The sequence below is a fragment of the Papio anubis genome, chromosome 20 (assembly GCF_008728515.1).
Source record: "Papio anubis isolate 15944 chromosome 20, Panubis1.0, whole genome shotgun sequence".
Taxonomy (NCBI): domain Eukaryota; kingdom Metazoa; phylum Chordata; class Mammalia; order Primates; family Cercopithecidae; genus Papio; species Papio anubis.
The window spans coordinates 14,287,688-14,304,248 of NC_044995.1; the positions used below are offsets into that span (position 1 = coordinate 14,287,688).

At 44.7% G+C, this 16,561-nt stretch overlaps 1 protein-coding gene across 2 annotated transcripts; it reads left to right on the forward strand.

Moving 5' to 3' along the window:
* Window positions 1–1,643: 1,643 nt before the first annotated feature.
* On the forward strand, window positions 1,644–15,741 carry CXCL17 (C-X-C motif chemokine ligand 17). Of its 2 annotated transcripts, XM_003915628.5 has the most exons (4): window positions 1,644–1,939; window positions 12,466–12,546; window positions 13,222–13,323; window positions 15,094–15,741. In XM_003915628.5, the coding sequence occupies exons 1-4, from the start codon at window positions 1,861–1,863 to the stop codon at window positions 15,189–15,191; spliced, it is 360 nt and encodes a 119-aa protein (XP_003915677.1). In that variant the 5' UTR covers window positions 1,644–1,860; the 3' UTR covers window positions 15,192–15,741. The 2 variants fall into 2 exon arrangements, with proteins under 2 accessions (XP_003915677.1, XP_021786072.1); XM_021930380.2 differs by lacking the exon at window positions 1,644–1,939 and having other exon boundaries at window positions 12,300–12,546.
* Window positions 15,742–16,561: the final 820 nt, after the last annotated feature.

The window sequence follows — 16,561 nt, forward strand, 5'->3', positions numbered from 1 at the left end:
TGCATGGAGGGGAAACCAGATGGAGTGAACTGACAGGGAGCAGGACCTGGGGGAGAACAGTGGGTAAAGAGACTGAGACACCCGGAGGAAGGTCTGAGGAGGAGCTCCTGGCCCCTGCAGTGGCCTCGGTGTGGACTGATGCAGAACTCAGCAGCACAAGTAAAGTGGCCGCACCAGGCTCCATTTGTACATGGGATGGTTTTTCAGTAACATTTTCTTTCTGCTAATGGGCTGCATTTTCACACACTTTTTTTTTTTTTTGCTCCAGGGGGCACCTCTCCTACAACACACCCCTGCTCTGCACGACCCTCCTCTCTGCCCTCCACCAACCCAAATCCTCCCCCATCTCCAGCTCAAGTTCCACCCGACCAAGTCCCTCTCAGTCCCCCTGCACTCTTGCCACTTGGAGAGATGACTGCACTCATATCTCTGGGCTTTATGAAATGGATGTCATGTCCCTGGTTAGACTTGAGCCTCCTGAAGGCAGAGACCATTTTTATATTTTCCAGAAAGAAGCCACATCCGTGATTTGCATCAGAACAAGCTTAGGCCCAGCCTGAGCCTTCAACTTGGACACAGGCTCAGTCCTAGCAGTCCCTGGCCCCTGCAGTGCTTTATAAACACTGCAGTAGCAAAGTCCACAATCAACTCTGTGACAAGTCAACAGGCCGAGATAATTTGAAAACGTGGAGAAAAAAGAATGGTCAAACAAAAGCAAAGGGCTTTGACTCATGCCTTTCCTCTTTCCTCCTCTCAGGGAAACAAAGTCACATCCCCTGTTCTCACTCCTGCCTGGAGGCTTCCAGGGAGGGCTCCCTTGTTTGCCTTCCCTTCAGCCCCCATGAATATCACCCAGCATTCAAGCCCAGCCTCTCCTCTCCCTTTGCGCACATTTCCTAAAGTCTCAAATAAATGTCAAGTTTAGTGAGTGCTGATATTCTATGCCCCTAATGTTTACTTCGAGTATTATTACCTTTCTTCTTTGACCTGGGGCCATTTCCAAAGAAGTGCTGGAGCCAGGCGCCCCAGCAGCTGGGCAAACACACTTCAGGGCTCCTTCCCTTCTGTGGCTCCTGTTTCTCAAACCCTCTGGGACCTGCAGCTCTGGGGGTCTCTTCCCCCAACCCAGTTCCCTCTCCTTTAGACCAGAACAGCTAAGCCATGGCCACCTTCCTGATGGACACACAAGGAGGCCTGGTGTCACCCACTGCTCCAGGGCGGTGTTCTGGGCAGGGGAGCTGCCTCTTGTCCCAGATCCTGCTCTGCTGCTACCTTATGTGGCTACAGAATTGAAGGGAATTGTGAACAGAGAGAGGACAGGGCAACTTCCCAGGCAACAACACTACTATTGCTGATATTTTTTAAAGGATGGGAGCAGGAGGGGAAAGAGACCTTGTCAAAGTCTCGCCTACCAACACTTAGCAGCCACTTTCCTGTCAAATATTCAGATAGAGAGGGTCACTGAAAGGTATAAGGAAATCCAAGCAAGAAAAAAAGGTTTGAGGAAGAAATCATGAGGCACTGGGGTGTGGGGAGGCGGGAAAGAGTACAGGAGAGAACTGGCACGGCTGCCAAGTTATCAGTCACCTTCTTATGTTCTTAAGAATGCTGCATTTCTTTTGTTTGACCAGTTTCACCTCCCAGATTCCCATAAAGCACATGGTCTAATCTGTTACCTAAGAGCAAAACAGCGTCACCTCACCTGTTCTCGCCCTCAAATGGGAACGCTGGCCTGGGACTAAAGCATAGACCGCCAGGCTGAGTACCCTGACCTGAGTCATCCCCAGAGATCAGCAGCCTCCAACAGGGAACCTTCCATTATACTCTTCAAGCAACTTAACAGCTGCACCAACCATTGCAATGAAAGTTCTAATCTCTTCCTTCCTCCTGTTGCTGCCATTGATGCTGATGTCCATGGTCTCTAGCAGTCTGAATCCAGGTAAACAAGACTGTCTATGAAGGGGAAAATGAGGGGAGGAAATGTGGCAAAACAGGCCACAGACACATCAAAATGCAGCTTCTCTTAGCTGTGGGGTATTGGGGTGAGTGAGCCTTTCTCAATGCCAGTTTCCTCCTTTACAAAAAACAGCAAACTGTACTTACACCCAAACGATGTTGACAGAGTTAAATGAGATATTGTATGTGAAAATATCTGCAACTGGCCGGGCGCAGTGGTTCATGCCTGTAATCCCAGCACTTTGGGAGGCCAAGGCGGGCAGATCACAAGGTCAGGAAATTGAGACTATCCTAGCTAACACGGTGAAACTCCATCTCTACGAAAAATACAAAAAATTAGCCAGGCGTGGTAGCACGCACCTGTAGTCCCAGCTACTCAGGAGGCTGAGCCTGGAGAATTGCTGGAACCCGGGAGGCAAAGGCTGCAGTAAGCCAAGATGGTACCACTGTACTCCAGCCTGAGTTACAGAGCAAGACTCCGTCTCAAAAAGAAAAAAGAAAAAAAAAAGAAAATATCTGTAATTGTAGCTGATCCTCCTCACACACACAGGTATGTATGTATGTATATATATACTAGCTCAACAAAGATTTGCTCCCATGTCTTCTCCCCCAACCCTTTTCCAAAAGAGTAACATAATTATCATGGCTAAACTTAATGATGGTGGTGGGAGGGTGTTGAAGGCAATGGTACCTTTATAGAAGATCAGGAAGTCCTTGCTTATATTCTTTACAGTGCACCGGAATGCCACCAACATGTCTTAATGCTATTTACTGGTAATGAAATAAACTAGAAAAAGCCTGTCACCAGGTAGTGTCCATATTTGAAGCTTTATTCGTAGCAAGCCCTGCTGTAACAGCTCACATTTTGGGAAGCAGACCTTAGCTTAGGGGTTGCAAATCTGCTCCAGCTTTCACTATAAAGTGGCCCAGCCCTTCACAGAGCAACCACGAAGAACAGACCTGACCCCCATGTATATTTCTGCTTGTGAGCACCATCTCCCCAAAGGCCACTTTGAGGTGAAATGGCTTTGCTGCATACTCAGCACCAACTTGGTCCTAAAATCAGGAGGCATTCTCCCTTCTCCACTCCAATTTCCAACATCTCTTCCTTTGTAGCGAGAGTGCTCTGGAAGCTGCTAAGCCCCATAGCCCTAGGGCCTAGACCACTATTCCAAAAGGGAAGACTTTTCCATCACTATGACAGACACCCACGCTACAGTCCCCTGCCTGAACTCAAAGCTCTAGCCCCAACCTGTTTTTCCAGTGTACCTCCCTCTACTCACTAAAAAATACTATTCTCCACCCAAACTAACCTGTTTGCTCTTCCCTGAACATGTATTGTGTTTTCCCATCAGCTCAACTTTGCTCAGACACCCAACTCAAAACCACCTTCCACAGCTTCCTTCAGTTCCTCTCACAGGCAGATATGTGGTCTCCCTCCTGAGAGCCAGCTTAGCCCTGCTGGACACTCTCTTCTTGCACTTATCATCTGCTGCCTTATATTGACAGGCCTCATGTGCCTTTCCTGCCTCTACCCCCTGCGTCGGCTGCAAACTACTTGGTGGCACGGACTGGTGCACTGTTTCCATATCCCTCACGCTATTCAGCTCAGTACTCAGCGAACATTAGATAACCTCAAGAATGCATCCTCAGGTTTCTAAATCAAACCAGGGCTTCATAGCAGCTCTACTGACATTCGGGCTAAACAGTTCCTTGCAGTGGGGGCTGTTCTGTGCACTGTGAGATGTTCAGCAGCATCCGCGTGGCGTCTCTCCACTACACGCCAATAGCAGCCTCCCCTCTCCCTCATCCAAACCCATTATGGAAGCCAAAAATATCTCCAGACATCGCCAAATGTCCCCTGAGGGGGATCCACCCTTGGTCAACAACCACTGCTCTACACCAATAGTTCTCTGCATGGCCACACTTTTAGACTCACCTAGACCTTTACACTCAGCCTGGAAGTCAGGGGGACCTAGATCTTGACTCTGCCACACACTTTGCAACCCTAGACAAGTCGCCTCACTTTTTTGAGTTTCAGTTTTATCATCTTAAAATGAAGAAAATACCACTTGTCACACACACTTGTGAAGATTAAATGATCCGCAGTGTGACCTAGAAAGGGTTTAATAAATGGACTGAGTAAAATTTCTAAGTCGCTCCTAAAGGACGAGGGTGAGGAACCGGGGAAAGCTCCCTGCGCCACCAGGAGGCACCATCACAAACCACGTCGCGGGGGTGGCAGCCGGGCTCAAGCCTTGTTTCCCAGCCAAGCGAAGTTTTGCAATGTAGGCCTGAGTCTGAGCTACTTAGTGGCTAAAGGAAATAATAGCTCCTCCATCCCCAAAATAAATCTCAGAATAAAGTCTAATCTTATTTTATCTCTTAATCACATACATGCTCAATGTGCTTTTCACAGGGTTAAGGGAAATAAAAATAAGTGAGAATATATGAGGTCATTAGGAAATAAATTACTTATAATAACAGATTCATTAATTGTAATATTATTTAATTATAAAATTACTTATATCAGACACATTAAGAACTCCTATATCACAAGCATTGTTCTAAGCACTTCACACTTATCATCTCATTTGTCCTCACAAATCTAATGCATTTCTTACTTTTTCTTACTTTTCATTTTTCAGACTTTGAAAAATATTATAAAAACAGAGTTCCAGTATAGCCTTCATCCAATTGTTTTCAAACAGTATCTTATGTAACCATAATACAATTATTAAAACCAGGAGATTAGCATTGATACCATAATATTAACTAATCTACAAATGTTCAAATCTTGCTAATCGTCCCACTCATGTCCTTTTTCTGCTCCAGACTCCAATTCGGGATCCCACTGAATAAAATGTCAGATCTCCTAAGTCTCCTCCAACCTGGGATAGTTTCTCAGTCTTTCCCTCTCTTTCAGGACCTTGACACTTTTGAAGAGTACTAGCCAGTTGTTTTGTAGAATGCTCCCTGAATATGGGTTTGTCTGATATTTCCGGCTACGCATTTTAGGCAAGAATACTTCAGAAGTGATGTATCCTTCTCTGGACATCCCAGCAAGAGCCCCAGGATGTCGGTATCTCTCATTACTGATGGGGTTCACTTTAAGCACTTGGTTCAGGTGGTGTCTGCCAGGTTTCTCTACTGTAAGGTTACTATTCGTCTCATTGTAATTAATAAGTATCTTGCGGAGAAACACTTTGGAAATATGTAAACAGCCTGTTTCTTCTCATCATACTTCTTTTTCTTGTTGTTCACCAGTTAACAGCATCATCATACTTTTAACATTAATTTTTAGACTCTATGGATGATTGTTTCCTACAAAGAATTATTACTGTGGTATTGGACAAATAGTGATTTTCTACTTCCATTGTTCCTTCTACATTTATCTAATCGGAATTCTGCCATAAGAAAGAGTTATTTCTTTTTCTTTCTTTCTTTTTTTTTGTTTTTTGTTTTTTGTTTGTTTGTTTGTTTTTGAGATAGAGTCTCACTCTGTTGCCTAGGCTGGAATGCAGTGGTGTGATCTTGGCTCACTGCGATCCTCCCACCTCAGCCTCCTGAGTAGCTGAGACTACAGGCACACACCACCACACCCGGCTAATTTTTGTATTAGTAGAGACGGGGTTTTGTCATGTTAGCCAGGCTGGTGTCTAATTCCTGGCCTCAAGTGATTCCCCCACTTCCACCTCCCAAAGTGCTGGGATTACAGGCATGAGTCACCATGCCCAGCCTTTTCTTCCTTATTTATTTGTTCAGTTATTTATTTATATCAGCATGGACTCATGAGTATTTATCGGTTGGAATCCATTACTATCATTATTTATTATGTTGCTCATATTGTCCCAAAATTGGCCACTGGGAACTCCTTCCAGTTGGCTTCTATGACCTTTAGACATGTCTCCATCATTTTTTGAGCAGTTCCTTCGTTTCTGACACCACAAGAAGCTTCGGGCTCCTCTTGTGTTTTTCTGTCCCAGCCCTGGATCAGCTATTTTTCCTGGAAGCCCTAGTTCCTTTCATGGGAGAATGATATTTACAGACCATGGGCACTGACTGATAGGCCCATTGCTAGTAGGTGCTGGTGCTTCTAGGCCCTCTAGTGGTCAGAGCTGGGAAATAACACACACGCACACTCATGTACAGTAGTCCCCACTTAATCGCAGTTTCAGTTACCCGCCAACTGTGGCCCCAAAATATTGTTATGTTATCTTGAGAAACAGAGAGAGAAAGGCCACATTCACATCATTTTTATTACAGTGTGTGTGTGTGTGTGTGTGTATATATATATATATATATATATATATATATTTTTTTTTTTTTTTGAGACAGAGTCTCACTCTGTCACCCAGGCTGTAGTGCAGTGGTGTGATCTCGGCTCACTACAAGCTCTGCCTGCCGTGTTCACGCCATTCTCCCGCCTCAGCCTCCCAAGTAGCTGGGACTAAAGGCATGCGCCACCACAACCGGCTACTATTTTGTATTTTTAGTAGAGACTTGGTTTCACCGTGTTAGCCAGGATGGTCTCGATCTCCTGACCTCGTGATCTGCCTGCCTTGGCGTCCCAAAGTTCTGGGATTACAGGTGTGAGCCCCCTCCCCAGCCTATTACAGTATATTTTTTAAATTGTTCTATTCTATTAGTTATTGTTAATCTCTTACTGTGCCTAATTCATAAATTAAACTTTATCATAAGTGTATATGTGTAGAAAAAATATATATATATATAGGGTTTGGTACTATCTGAGACTTCAAGTATCTTGGGAGTCCTGTGGATAAGGAAGGACTACTGTACTATTATTAACCACATCTTACAAATTAGGAAAATGAGGCATAGAAAAGTTACACAACTTTGTCCAAAATCACAAAGCAAGTATATAGTGGATCTGGGAAATGAAAATAGTGACAGATGCACCATAAATCCTAACAAGTGGAAGTAACTTATTTACACATCGACATCAGCAGAAAGCCACAAGCCCAATATTCCAGCATAGACACTCTCTTTGGAAAATAACCAGAATTCCACAGCAATAACCACAATGATAACCATCATGTACTCAACACCCGCCTGGGCACTGAGCTCCCACAGCAGCTCACTTATTCCCAACAACTCTGCGAGGAGGATTTTACCATCCTCCTTTTACAAATCAGGGAATCGAGGATCATAGAAGCCAAGGGACTTGTCCAAGTTGACATAGTTAAGTGATAGAGCCAATAGCTGACCCCAGGCCTATCTGGATATAAAGTGCATGTTTATGCCACTGTATCAGTGGTTCCCAAAACTGATTTTAGGTGTAATGTAAATAAGCTTCTTTTTACTTTAATACTTCTGTGTTTATTTTAATGCATGTTAGGAAAAAAACTAAGCATACATCAAACCTGTAATTTCACAGATAATATTGCATAGGATGAGGATGTTTTGCAAAATAAATTTATTTAGAGAAAAAGTATAAGGCTGGGCACGGTGGCTTAAGCCTGTAATCCCAGCACTTTGGGAGGCCGAGACAGGCGGATCACGAGGTCAGGAGATCGAGACCATCCTGGCTAACACAGTGAAATCCCGTCTCTACTAAAAAATACAAAAAACTACGGCGCCTGTAGTCCCAGCTACTCGGGAGGCTGAGGCAGGAGAATGGCATGAACCCGGGAGGCGGCGCTTGCAGTGAGCTGAGATCCCGCCACTGCACTCCAGCCTGGGCGACAGAGTGAGACTCCACCTCAAAAAAAAAAAAAGAAAAAAGAAAAAGTATAAAGTGGCCAGGCATAGTGGCTCATGCCTGTAATCACTTGATGTTAAGAGTTCAGGACCAGCCTGACTAACATGGTAAAACCCGCCTCTACTAAAAATACAAAAATTAGTCAGGCATGGGTGGTGGGTGCCTGTAATCCCAGCTACTTGGGAGGCTGAGGAAGGAGAATTGCTTGAACCCGCGAGGCAGAGGTTGCAGGGAGCTGAGATCGCAACACTGTACTCCAGCTTGGGCGACAGAGTGAGACTCTGTCAAAAAAAGAAGGAAGGAAGGAAGGAAGGGAGGAATGGAAGGAAGGAAGGGAGGGAGGGAGGGGAGGGGAGGGAGGAAGGAAGAAAGAGAAAGAAAGAAAAAAGAAAAAGCATGAAGTAAATAATACTAAGGGTGGTTTAAGCTATAGAAAAAAATCATAAAGATGGTCTAAAAATGTCTGAAGTTTGGGAGACATAATACTATAGCACCATGCAGCTTCATTTTCAGTTTCCTCTGTGAAACTAGGGTCATATAGCAGTGCAGAATAAAACAACAGACTAAGAATCTTGTACCTGTAGCTGGGTGTGGTAGTGCTTGGGAGGCTGAGGAAGGAGGATCACTTGAGCCCAGGAGTTTGAGGCCACACTGTGCTGTGATCATGTCTGTGAACAGCTATTGCACTGTAGCCCGGGCAACATAGCAAGACCCTGGTCACTAAAAATAAAATAAAATCCTGGACCTGGGTTTCAGCCCTAGATATGTCCCCATTACCTTTATGAACTTGGGCATTTCATTTGCTCTCTCTGGGACTGTTTCCTCATCTTAAAAAAAAAAAAGGAGATAGTGATTTAATGAAATTAGTACAGCCCTTGGCCGGGCGCAGTGGCTAACGCCTGTAATCCCAGCACTTTGGGAGGCCAAGGTGGGCGGATCACGAAGTCAGGAGATCGAGACCATCCTGGCTAACATGGTGAAACCCCATCTCTACTAAAAAATACAAAAAAATAGCCGGGCGAAGTGGCGGGCGCCTGTAGTCCCAGCTACTCGGGAGGCTGAGGCAGGAGAATGGCGCGAACCCCGGAGGCGGAGCTTGCAGTGAGCTGAGATCTGGTCACTGCACTCCAGCCTGGGCCACAGAGCGAGACTCCGTCTCAAAAAAAATAATAAATAAAAATAAAATAATAAAATAAAATAAAATAATTAAAAAATAAAATTTAAACATTAGTACAGCTCTTTTGAAAGCAATTCTTAACTTTTGACCCAGTAATTCCACTTTGGGAACTCTCTCCCAAGAAAATAATCTAAAATTTGGAAAACAGTTATAAGAACAAAGAAATTTACCAACTTCTAAAAAATAAAACTTTCTAAATATTCAGCAATGGGAAAGCAGTTAAATAATTTGGAACACATAATTATTGAGAGTATTATGCATTCATTAAAAATGTGTTATAAAGATAACACAGCAACATGCCTATGAATGGAAAAAGAGAATGTGTTTACATTCTATGGTTATCACTACATTGTATAAAAAGCATATGCAGGTAACAAATATGCCAAAATACCAACAGTTTGTAAGAATAGTAATTTCTCTGTTTGTACTTTCAAAATTTTCTCCAACAGTTAAATTACATTTAGACTGAAAAAAAAACTTCAGAATTAAGGAATTCGATTAAATAATCTCTGGGATTTCCTTCAGGGCCTAATATTCTGTGGTTTTTCTCTGGAACTAGGAGTAGAGGTCAGGCAAGAGTAAAAATGTTAGAAAAGTTTACATGGCAGGGGCTATGCCAGGTTAAAGTACTTTGATAACACTCAAAACAGCACATGAGAACACTGGAAAAGCAGCCCTTGGGGAAATGACGCAACCCCCTCCATCTGTGTGGCAGAAGTCTGGGAAGTAGGAGGCCTGAATTGAGCCATATGATCTCTAAGGGTCCCCTCCAAACAACATATCCATCCACGTATTGAACAAACATTTACCAAATGCCTACCATGTGTCAGGAACCACGTAGCTGAATGACTATTGAGCCAATGGTTCGGAGTCTAGTGAAGGAGAAAGATTTTATGTTAGTTTGCTAGGACTGCATTAACACAATACCACAGACTGGGTGGCATAAATAAGAGAAATTTATTCCTCACAGTTCTGCAGGCTGGATCTATGAAATCAGGGTGCCAGCACAGCTGAGTTCTGGCAAGGGTCCTCTTCCAGGCTGCAGACAGCGGACTTCTCCTCTTATCTTCAAGAGGTGGAAAGAGAATGAAAGAGCTCTATAGGATCCCTCCTACTTTTTTTTTTTTGCGACGGAGTCTCACTCTGTTGCCCAGTCTAGAGTGCAACGGCATGATCTTGACTCACTGCAACCTCTGCCTCCCGGGTTCAAGCAATTCTCCTGCCTCAGCCTCCCCAGTAGCTGGGATTACAGGTGGCATGGGCCATCACACCCAGCTAATTTTTGTATTTTCAGTAGAGACAGGGTTTCAACATGTTGGCTAAGCTGGTCTTGCACTCCGGACCTCGAATGATCCGCCAGCCTCAGCCTCCCAAAGTGCTGGGATTACAGGGATGAGCCACCATGCCCAGCCTAGGATACCTTACCTTTTTAAAAAAAAAAATATATATATATATATATATATATATTTTGTAGAGACAAGGCCTCGCTATATTACCTAGGCTGTCTTGAACTACTGCCCTCAAGCAATCCCCTTGCCTCAGCCCCCCAAAGCACTGGGATTACAGGTGAGAGCCACCACACCTGGCCTATGTCCCATTCATAAGGGCCTTTTTTTTTTTTTTGAGACGAAGTCTTACCTTGTGGCCCAAGCTGCAGTCCATTGATGCGATCTCAGTTCACTACAACCTCCACTTCCCGGGTTCAAGCAATTCTCCTGCCTCAGCCTCCCGAGTAGCTGGGACTACAGACGCATGCCACCATGCCCAGCTAATTTTTGTATTTTTAGTAAAGACAAGGTTTCACCATGTTGGCCAGGCTGGTCTTGAACTCCTGACCTTGTGATCCACCCGCCTCGGCCTCCCAAAGTGCTGAGATGACAGGCGTGAGCCACCGCGCCCAGCCCAAATCTCCTTTTATTATAAGGACACCAGCCAGACTGGAGTGGGGCCCACCATAACAGCCTGATTTAATCACCTTTTTAAAGGCCCTATCTCCAAATACAGGCATTCTGAGGTACTGGGGGTTACGGATTCAACATGTGAATTTCAGGAGACATAATTCAGTGCATAAAAGATTTCAAACAACAACATTACAGTGCAATAACAGAACTGCATTCAAATACAATAGGAACCGCATGAAGGCATAATTCATTCTGACAGGAAGTATCAGAAACCACCATAAAGGAGGTGTCATCTGAGCCAAGTTCTTACTGGAGAATCTCAAGTCTATAAGCCATCATCCTTGATTGTCATAGGAATTTTTTTTTTTTTTTTTTTTTTTTTTTTGAGATGGACTCTTGCTCTGTCGCCCAGGCTGGAGTACAGTGGTGCAATCTTAGCTCACTGCAACTTCCGCCTCCTGGGTTCAAGAGATTCTCCTGCCTCAGCCTCCTGAGCAGCTGGGACTACAGGCACCTGCCACCACACCTGGCTAATTTTTTGTATTTTTAGTAGAGAGGGGGTTTCACCATGTTAGCCAGGATGGTCTTGATCTCCTGACCTCATGTTCCACCTGCCTCAGCCTCCCAAAGTGCTGGGATTCCAGGCGTGAGCCACCGAGCCCGGCCTGTCATAGGAATATTTTAAGTATCAAAAAATGGAGATAAGATAGAATCAGAAGATAAAAACAGGCTCGGATAGAGGCCAAAAGAAGAATGTATTTGTTCCAGAGGAACAAAGGTAAATACCATCATTTGATAGCTGAACTGGGACTCTGGATTCAAATACAGCTACTTGGGCTGGGTGTGATGGCTCATGCCTATAATCACAGCACTTTGGGAGGCCAAGACGGGCAGATCGCTTACACCCAGGAGCTCCAGACCAACCTGCGCAACGTAGCGAAACCCTATCTTTACAAAAAATACAAAAACTAGCCAGGAGTGGTGGTGCATGCCTGAAGCCTCAGTTACCGAGGAGGTTGAGATGGGAGGACCAACCAAACCCAGGAGGTCGAGGCTGCAGCCGTGACTGCACCACTACACTCCAGTCTGGATGACAGAGTGAGATCCTGTCTCAAAAAACAAACAAACAAACAAACAAACAAACCCAGCAACTTGGAGGTCAAGGGAAAATCTTGGTTTATGGAATAATCTCCTCCTTGCTCTCACTCTTTTAAGTCATGAGGATTTTAGTGTGAGGTATGGGGAGAGGTCGGGAGGCTTTGACAAAGCCCTACCTTTTATCCTCTCTTCCATCTAGAAGCCATTCTTTCTCCACCTACCTTCAGCTACGCTTTTCCCTAGGCCAGATGTTGTTTAATTATGAAATTTTTTAATATGGTTACATATAGGCCGGATTTTAAACCTCAATTCCTCATTGATTAAAATATCCCTCAGCTGGGCACAGTAGCTCATGCCTATAATCCTAGCACTTTGGGAGGCCAAGGCAGGAGGATCACTGGAGCCCAAGAGTTCAAGACCAGCCTAGGTAACGTACCAAGACCCCATCTCAAAAATATAAATAAAAATAAAATATTCGTCTCTTGAAGTAACCTAGATTCTTAAAGTAAAAATGGAAAAATGGAACTGTGCTGACCTAGGTAGCACAATGCTGGGAGGATCATTTCTGTTCCCTTTCCAGTGTCTGGATGTGACCTGTTTCCTTCCGACAGGGGTCGCCAGAGGCCATAGGGACCAAGGCCAGGCTTCTAGGAAGTGGCTCCAGGAAGGCGGCCAAGAATGTGAGTGCAAAGGTCAGTAACTCAGCATCAACAACAGCGATGGCATCACCATGACCCCAGCTCTCTCCCTTGGGCCCCTCTGAGACCAATGCAGATGTTATCACAGCTGACCTCACCCATTCCCCTCTCCACAACCTGCCACATGCAGCACCCGTGCCCGCTTTCTTCCTGACTCTCAGGCAAAAACTGGACTTCTCCAAGGTCTAGGGGGAAAGCCAGCCAATGTCAGGCTGCCCCCTGCCCCTTATCCTTTTCCTAAAGAACCCAGGGCTACCGCCCAAAAGGCTTTTTATTTTTTCCTGGCCTTCCAAAAGCTTCCTGAATCCTATTCTCAGCCTTATTTTACTCATAGGTAAGACTGAAAGCAGAGAGACAAAATGGCTTCCCCAAGGGAAAGCAGCCACTGGAAAGCAGACACCCAAGCCTTACTCCTCATTCTTTGGAGTAATGATATTCTGATGCACCCTCCAAACCTGCCACCAAACCCTTGCCCAAACAGGTCAGGAAAAACAACTCAGAAATACAAGCATTCAAATAGCCGGATGGACACTGTTCTGTGTTGACCCCTTTTCCTACCCCATTGCAGTGGAAATTCAAGGCACAGAAGATGGCGATTAAAGCTTCGTCCTACTCCCTCCTATCATATGTTTTAACTCTCCCATCTAAGCAGCAGTGCTGTTGTTTCAGATTGGTTCCTGAGAGCCCCAAGAAGAAAAGTCATGACAGTTTCTGGGCTGCCAAAGAAGCAGTGTCCCTGTGATCATTTCAAGGGCAATGTGAAGAAAACAAGTAAGTTTGCAGAGGATGATTTTCCTTATACCACAGTCACTCCGTGGAATCACTAGGGATGAAGCACGGTTGAGAATAGAAAAAAGAGGTGAAATTAAGACCAGGATAAGCACACAACTCAGCCCTTTCTACTCAATGTCAACTTGTCGGGAAATAGGAAGAGCAGGAAAAGCAGGATACAATTCTCCTGATACTGGAAAGGTTTAACCAAATTCTTAGATTTTAAAACCTCACTTTTACCAAAGTGGGGGTAGATGGGGCTGTTGGAGACCTGGTAATTAATCTCTGAAGATTACACCAGTGTCAGTATCAAACAGAATTTGACTCCTCCCTAGTCTAGCAGTTTTGTGTGTGTTGTTTTGTTCTGTTTTTTGAGTGGGAGTCTTGCTCTGTTGCTCAGGTTGGTCTCAAACTCCTGGGCTCAAGTGATCCTCCCACCTCAGCCTCCCAAGGATCTGGGGTTAGAGGTACACACCATCATACCCAGTTTAGTCTACCAGTTTTTAAGTGTCATATTAAAAAGTATATTGGCAGCCAGGCACAGTGGCTCACGCCTGTAATCCCAGCACTTTGGAAGGCCGAGGCAGGTGGATTGCTTGAGGCCAGGAGTTCAAGACCAGCCTGGCCAACATGGTGAAACCCTGTCTCTACTAAAAATATAAAAATTACCTGGGCATAGTGGTGCACGCCAGTAATCCCAGCTGCTCGGGAGTATGAAGCATGAGAATTGCTTGAATCCGGGAGGCGGAGGTTGCAGGGAGCTGAGATCACGCCACTGCACTCTAGCCTGGTTTTGAACTCCTGGGCTCAAGCTATCTGCCCACCTCGACCTCCCAAAGTGCTAGGATTACAGGCGTAAGCCACCATGCCCGGCCAGATTTCTTAAAGGTCAGACTAAGGCAATACGTATAGTATAATCTCATTTTTGTTTTTAAAATAAACCATTGTATTTATATACCAGAAGGTATGGAAAAATATGTAGCAAACTATTAACAGTGGCTAGCCCTGGAAAATGTGTTGTAGAGGCTGGGGTGGGGATTTAAAAATATTTTTCCACTGGATGAGTCTTATTTTTATAATCTTTAAAACTCTCATAAAAATTAAATGTTGGCTGGGCACAGTGGCTCACGCCTGTAATCCTAATATTTTGGGAGGTCAAAGTGGGTGGATCACCTGAGGTCAGGAGTTCAAGACCAGCCTGGCCAACATGGTGAAACCCCGTCTCTACTAAAATAGAAAAATGAGCCAGGCATGATGGTGGGTGCCTATAATTCCAGTTACTCGGGAGGCTGAGACAGGAGAATCGCTTGAATCTAGGAGACAGTGGTTACAGTGAGCCAAGATCGAGCCACTGCATTCCAGCCTGGGTGACTGAGCGAGACTCCATCACAAAAAGAAATTAAATGTTAAGGCCAGGCATGGTGGCTCACGCCTGTAATCCTAGCATTTTGGGGGGCCGAGGAGGGTGGATCACCTGAGGTCAGGAGTTCCAGACCAGCCTGGCCAACATGGTAAATTCCTGTCTCTATTAAAAATACAAAAATTAGCCAGCCATGGTGGCAGGCACCTGTAATCCCAGCTACTCGGGAGGCTGAGGCAGGAGAATCACTTGAACCTGGGAGGCAGAGGTTGCAATGAGCAGAGATCGTGCCACTGCACTCCATCCACCTGGGCGATAGAGCAAGACTCCGTCTCCAAAATAAAAAATAAAAAGAAAGAAATGTTAAAAATGTTTTTAACACTAGCCTCTCCCCTTTATTTGCACCCTAGGACACCAAAGGCACCACAGAAAGCCAAACAAGCATTCCAGAGCCTGCCAGCAATTTCTCAAACAATGTCAGCTAAGAAGCTTTGTTCTGCCTTTGTAGGAGCTCTGAGCTCCCACTCTTCCTATTAAATATTCTCAGTCAAGAAGACAGTGAGCACACCTACCAGACACTCTTCTTCTCCCACCTCACTCTTCCACTGTACCCACCCCTAAATCATTCCAGTGTTCTCAAAAAGCATGTTTCTCAAGATCATTTTGGTTGTTGCTCTCTCTAGTACCTTCTTCTCTTGTCAGTCTTATCCTGTGCCCTCCCCTTACCCAGGCTTAGGCTTAATTATCTGAAAGATTCCAGGAAACTGTAGCTTCCTAGCTGGTGTCATTTAACCTAAATACAATCAGGAAAGTAGCAAACAGAAGTCAATAAATATTTTTAAATGTAACAGATCAAAATTGTTTCTTTCAAATGGGGTCTGCCAATTCACATCCAAATGACCCATTTTACTCTATTCACTGCAGACTGAATGCAGATTCTACACATAATTCTCCCCACCAAGACCCTCACTCTGTCTCCATTGGCCTACTTGTTCATCTTTCACTCATTCAACAAATCTTTCTGAGGTAAGAGCTAGGTAGGACAAAAAAAAAAAAAAGTATACCAATGAACCGGACATGGTCTTACTAAAGATAATATAGGTTTAAAAAAAAAATTGGCACAGTTTCTTAGCACTTAGGCAGCCTTTGGTATTTATAACTACTATCATCACCATTACCACCATCATTATCAGTTATCATCATCAGTGGTCACTGTCTTTGAGTTTCCAATCTAGTACAGGATCATAGTTCAGGGCTAGAGAGATGGCATGGAGTATCTCAAATGTCATTCAGAAGGGCCTCAAGCTATAAAGATGGGAGGGCATGACATTAGTTTTTAGCATGGGAGTTAAATGATCAGAGTGACAATATAAGGAAATTAAACTGCCAACCTGGCTGGGCGTGATGGTTCACACCTGTAATCCTAGTACTTTGGGAGGCCTGGGGCGGGAGGGTGGCAGGCGGATCACTTAAGGTCAGGAGTTCAAGACCAGCCTGGCCAACATGGCAAAACCCCATCTCTACTAAAAATACAAAAATTAGCCAGGCGTGGCGGTGCGTGCCTGTAGTCCCAGCTACTTGGGAGGCTGAGGCAGGAGAGTCACTTGAGCCCAGGAGGTGGAGGTTTCAGTGAGCCAAAATGGCACAACTGCACTCCAGCCTGGGGAACAGAGCAAGACTCTGTCTCAATAAATAAATAAATAAATAATCTGGCAACCATTTGTAGGAAGGAACAAAGAAGGAAATAATTATTACAACAACTACAGAGACTGCCCCCTGAATGACGCTTTCCTCAAACATCAGAATGAGAGAGGAAAAAGGAACACTTATCCAGCATCTGGCTTCTATCATCCCAGATGACACAGAAGCCTAAACTGG

Coding starts and splice junctions, on each gene's coding strand:
- CXCL17 (XM_021930380.2), top strand. CDS start 12,366: ATGGAAAAATGGAACTGTGCTGACCTAGGTAGCACAATGCTGGGAGGA. Junction 12,547..13,221: donor CCAAGAATGTGAGTGCAAAG/GTCAGTAACTCA, acceptor CTGTTGTTTCAG/ATTGGTTCCTGAGAGCCCCA. Junction 13,324..15,093: donor GGGCAATGTGAAGAAAACAA/GTAAGTTTGCAG, acceptor TTTGCACCCTAG/GACACCAAAGGCACCACAGA.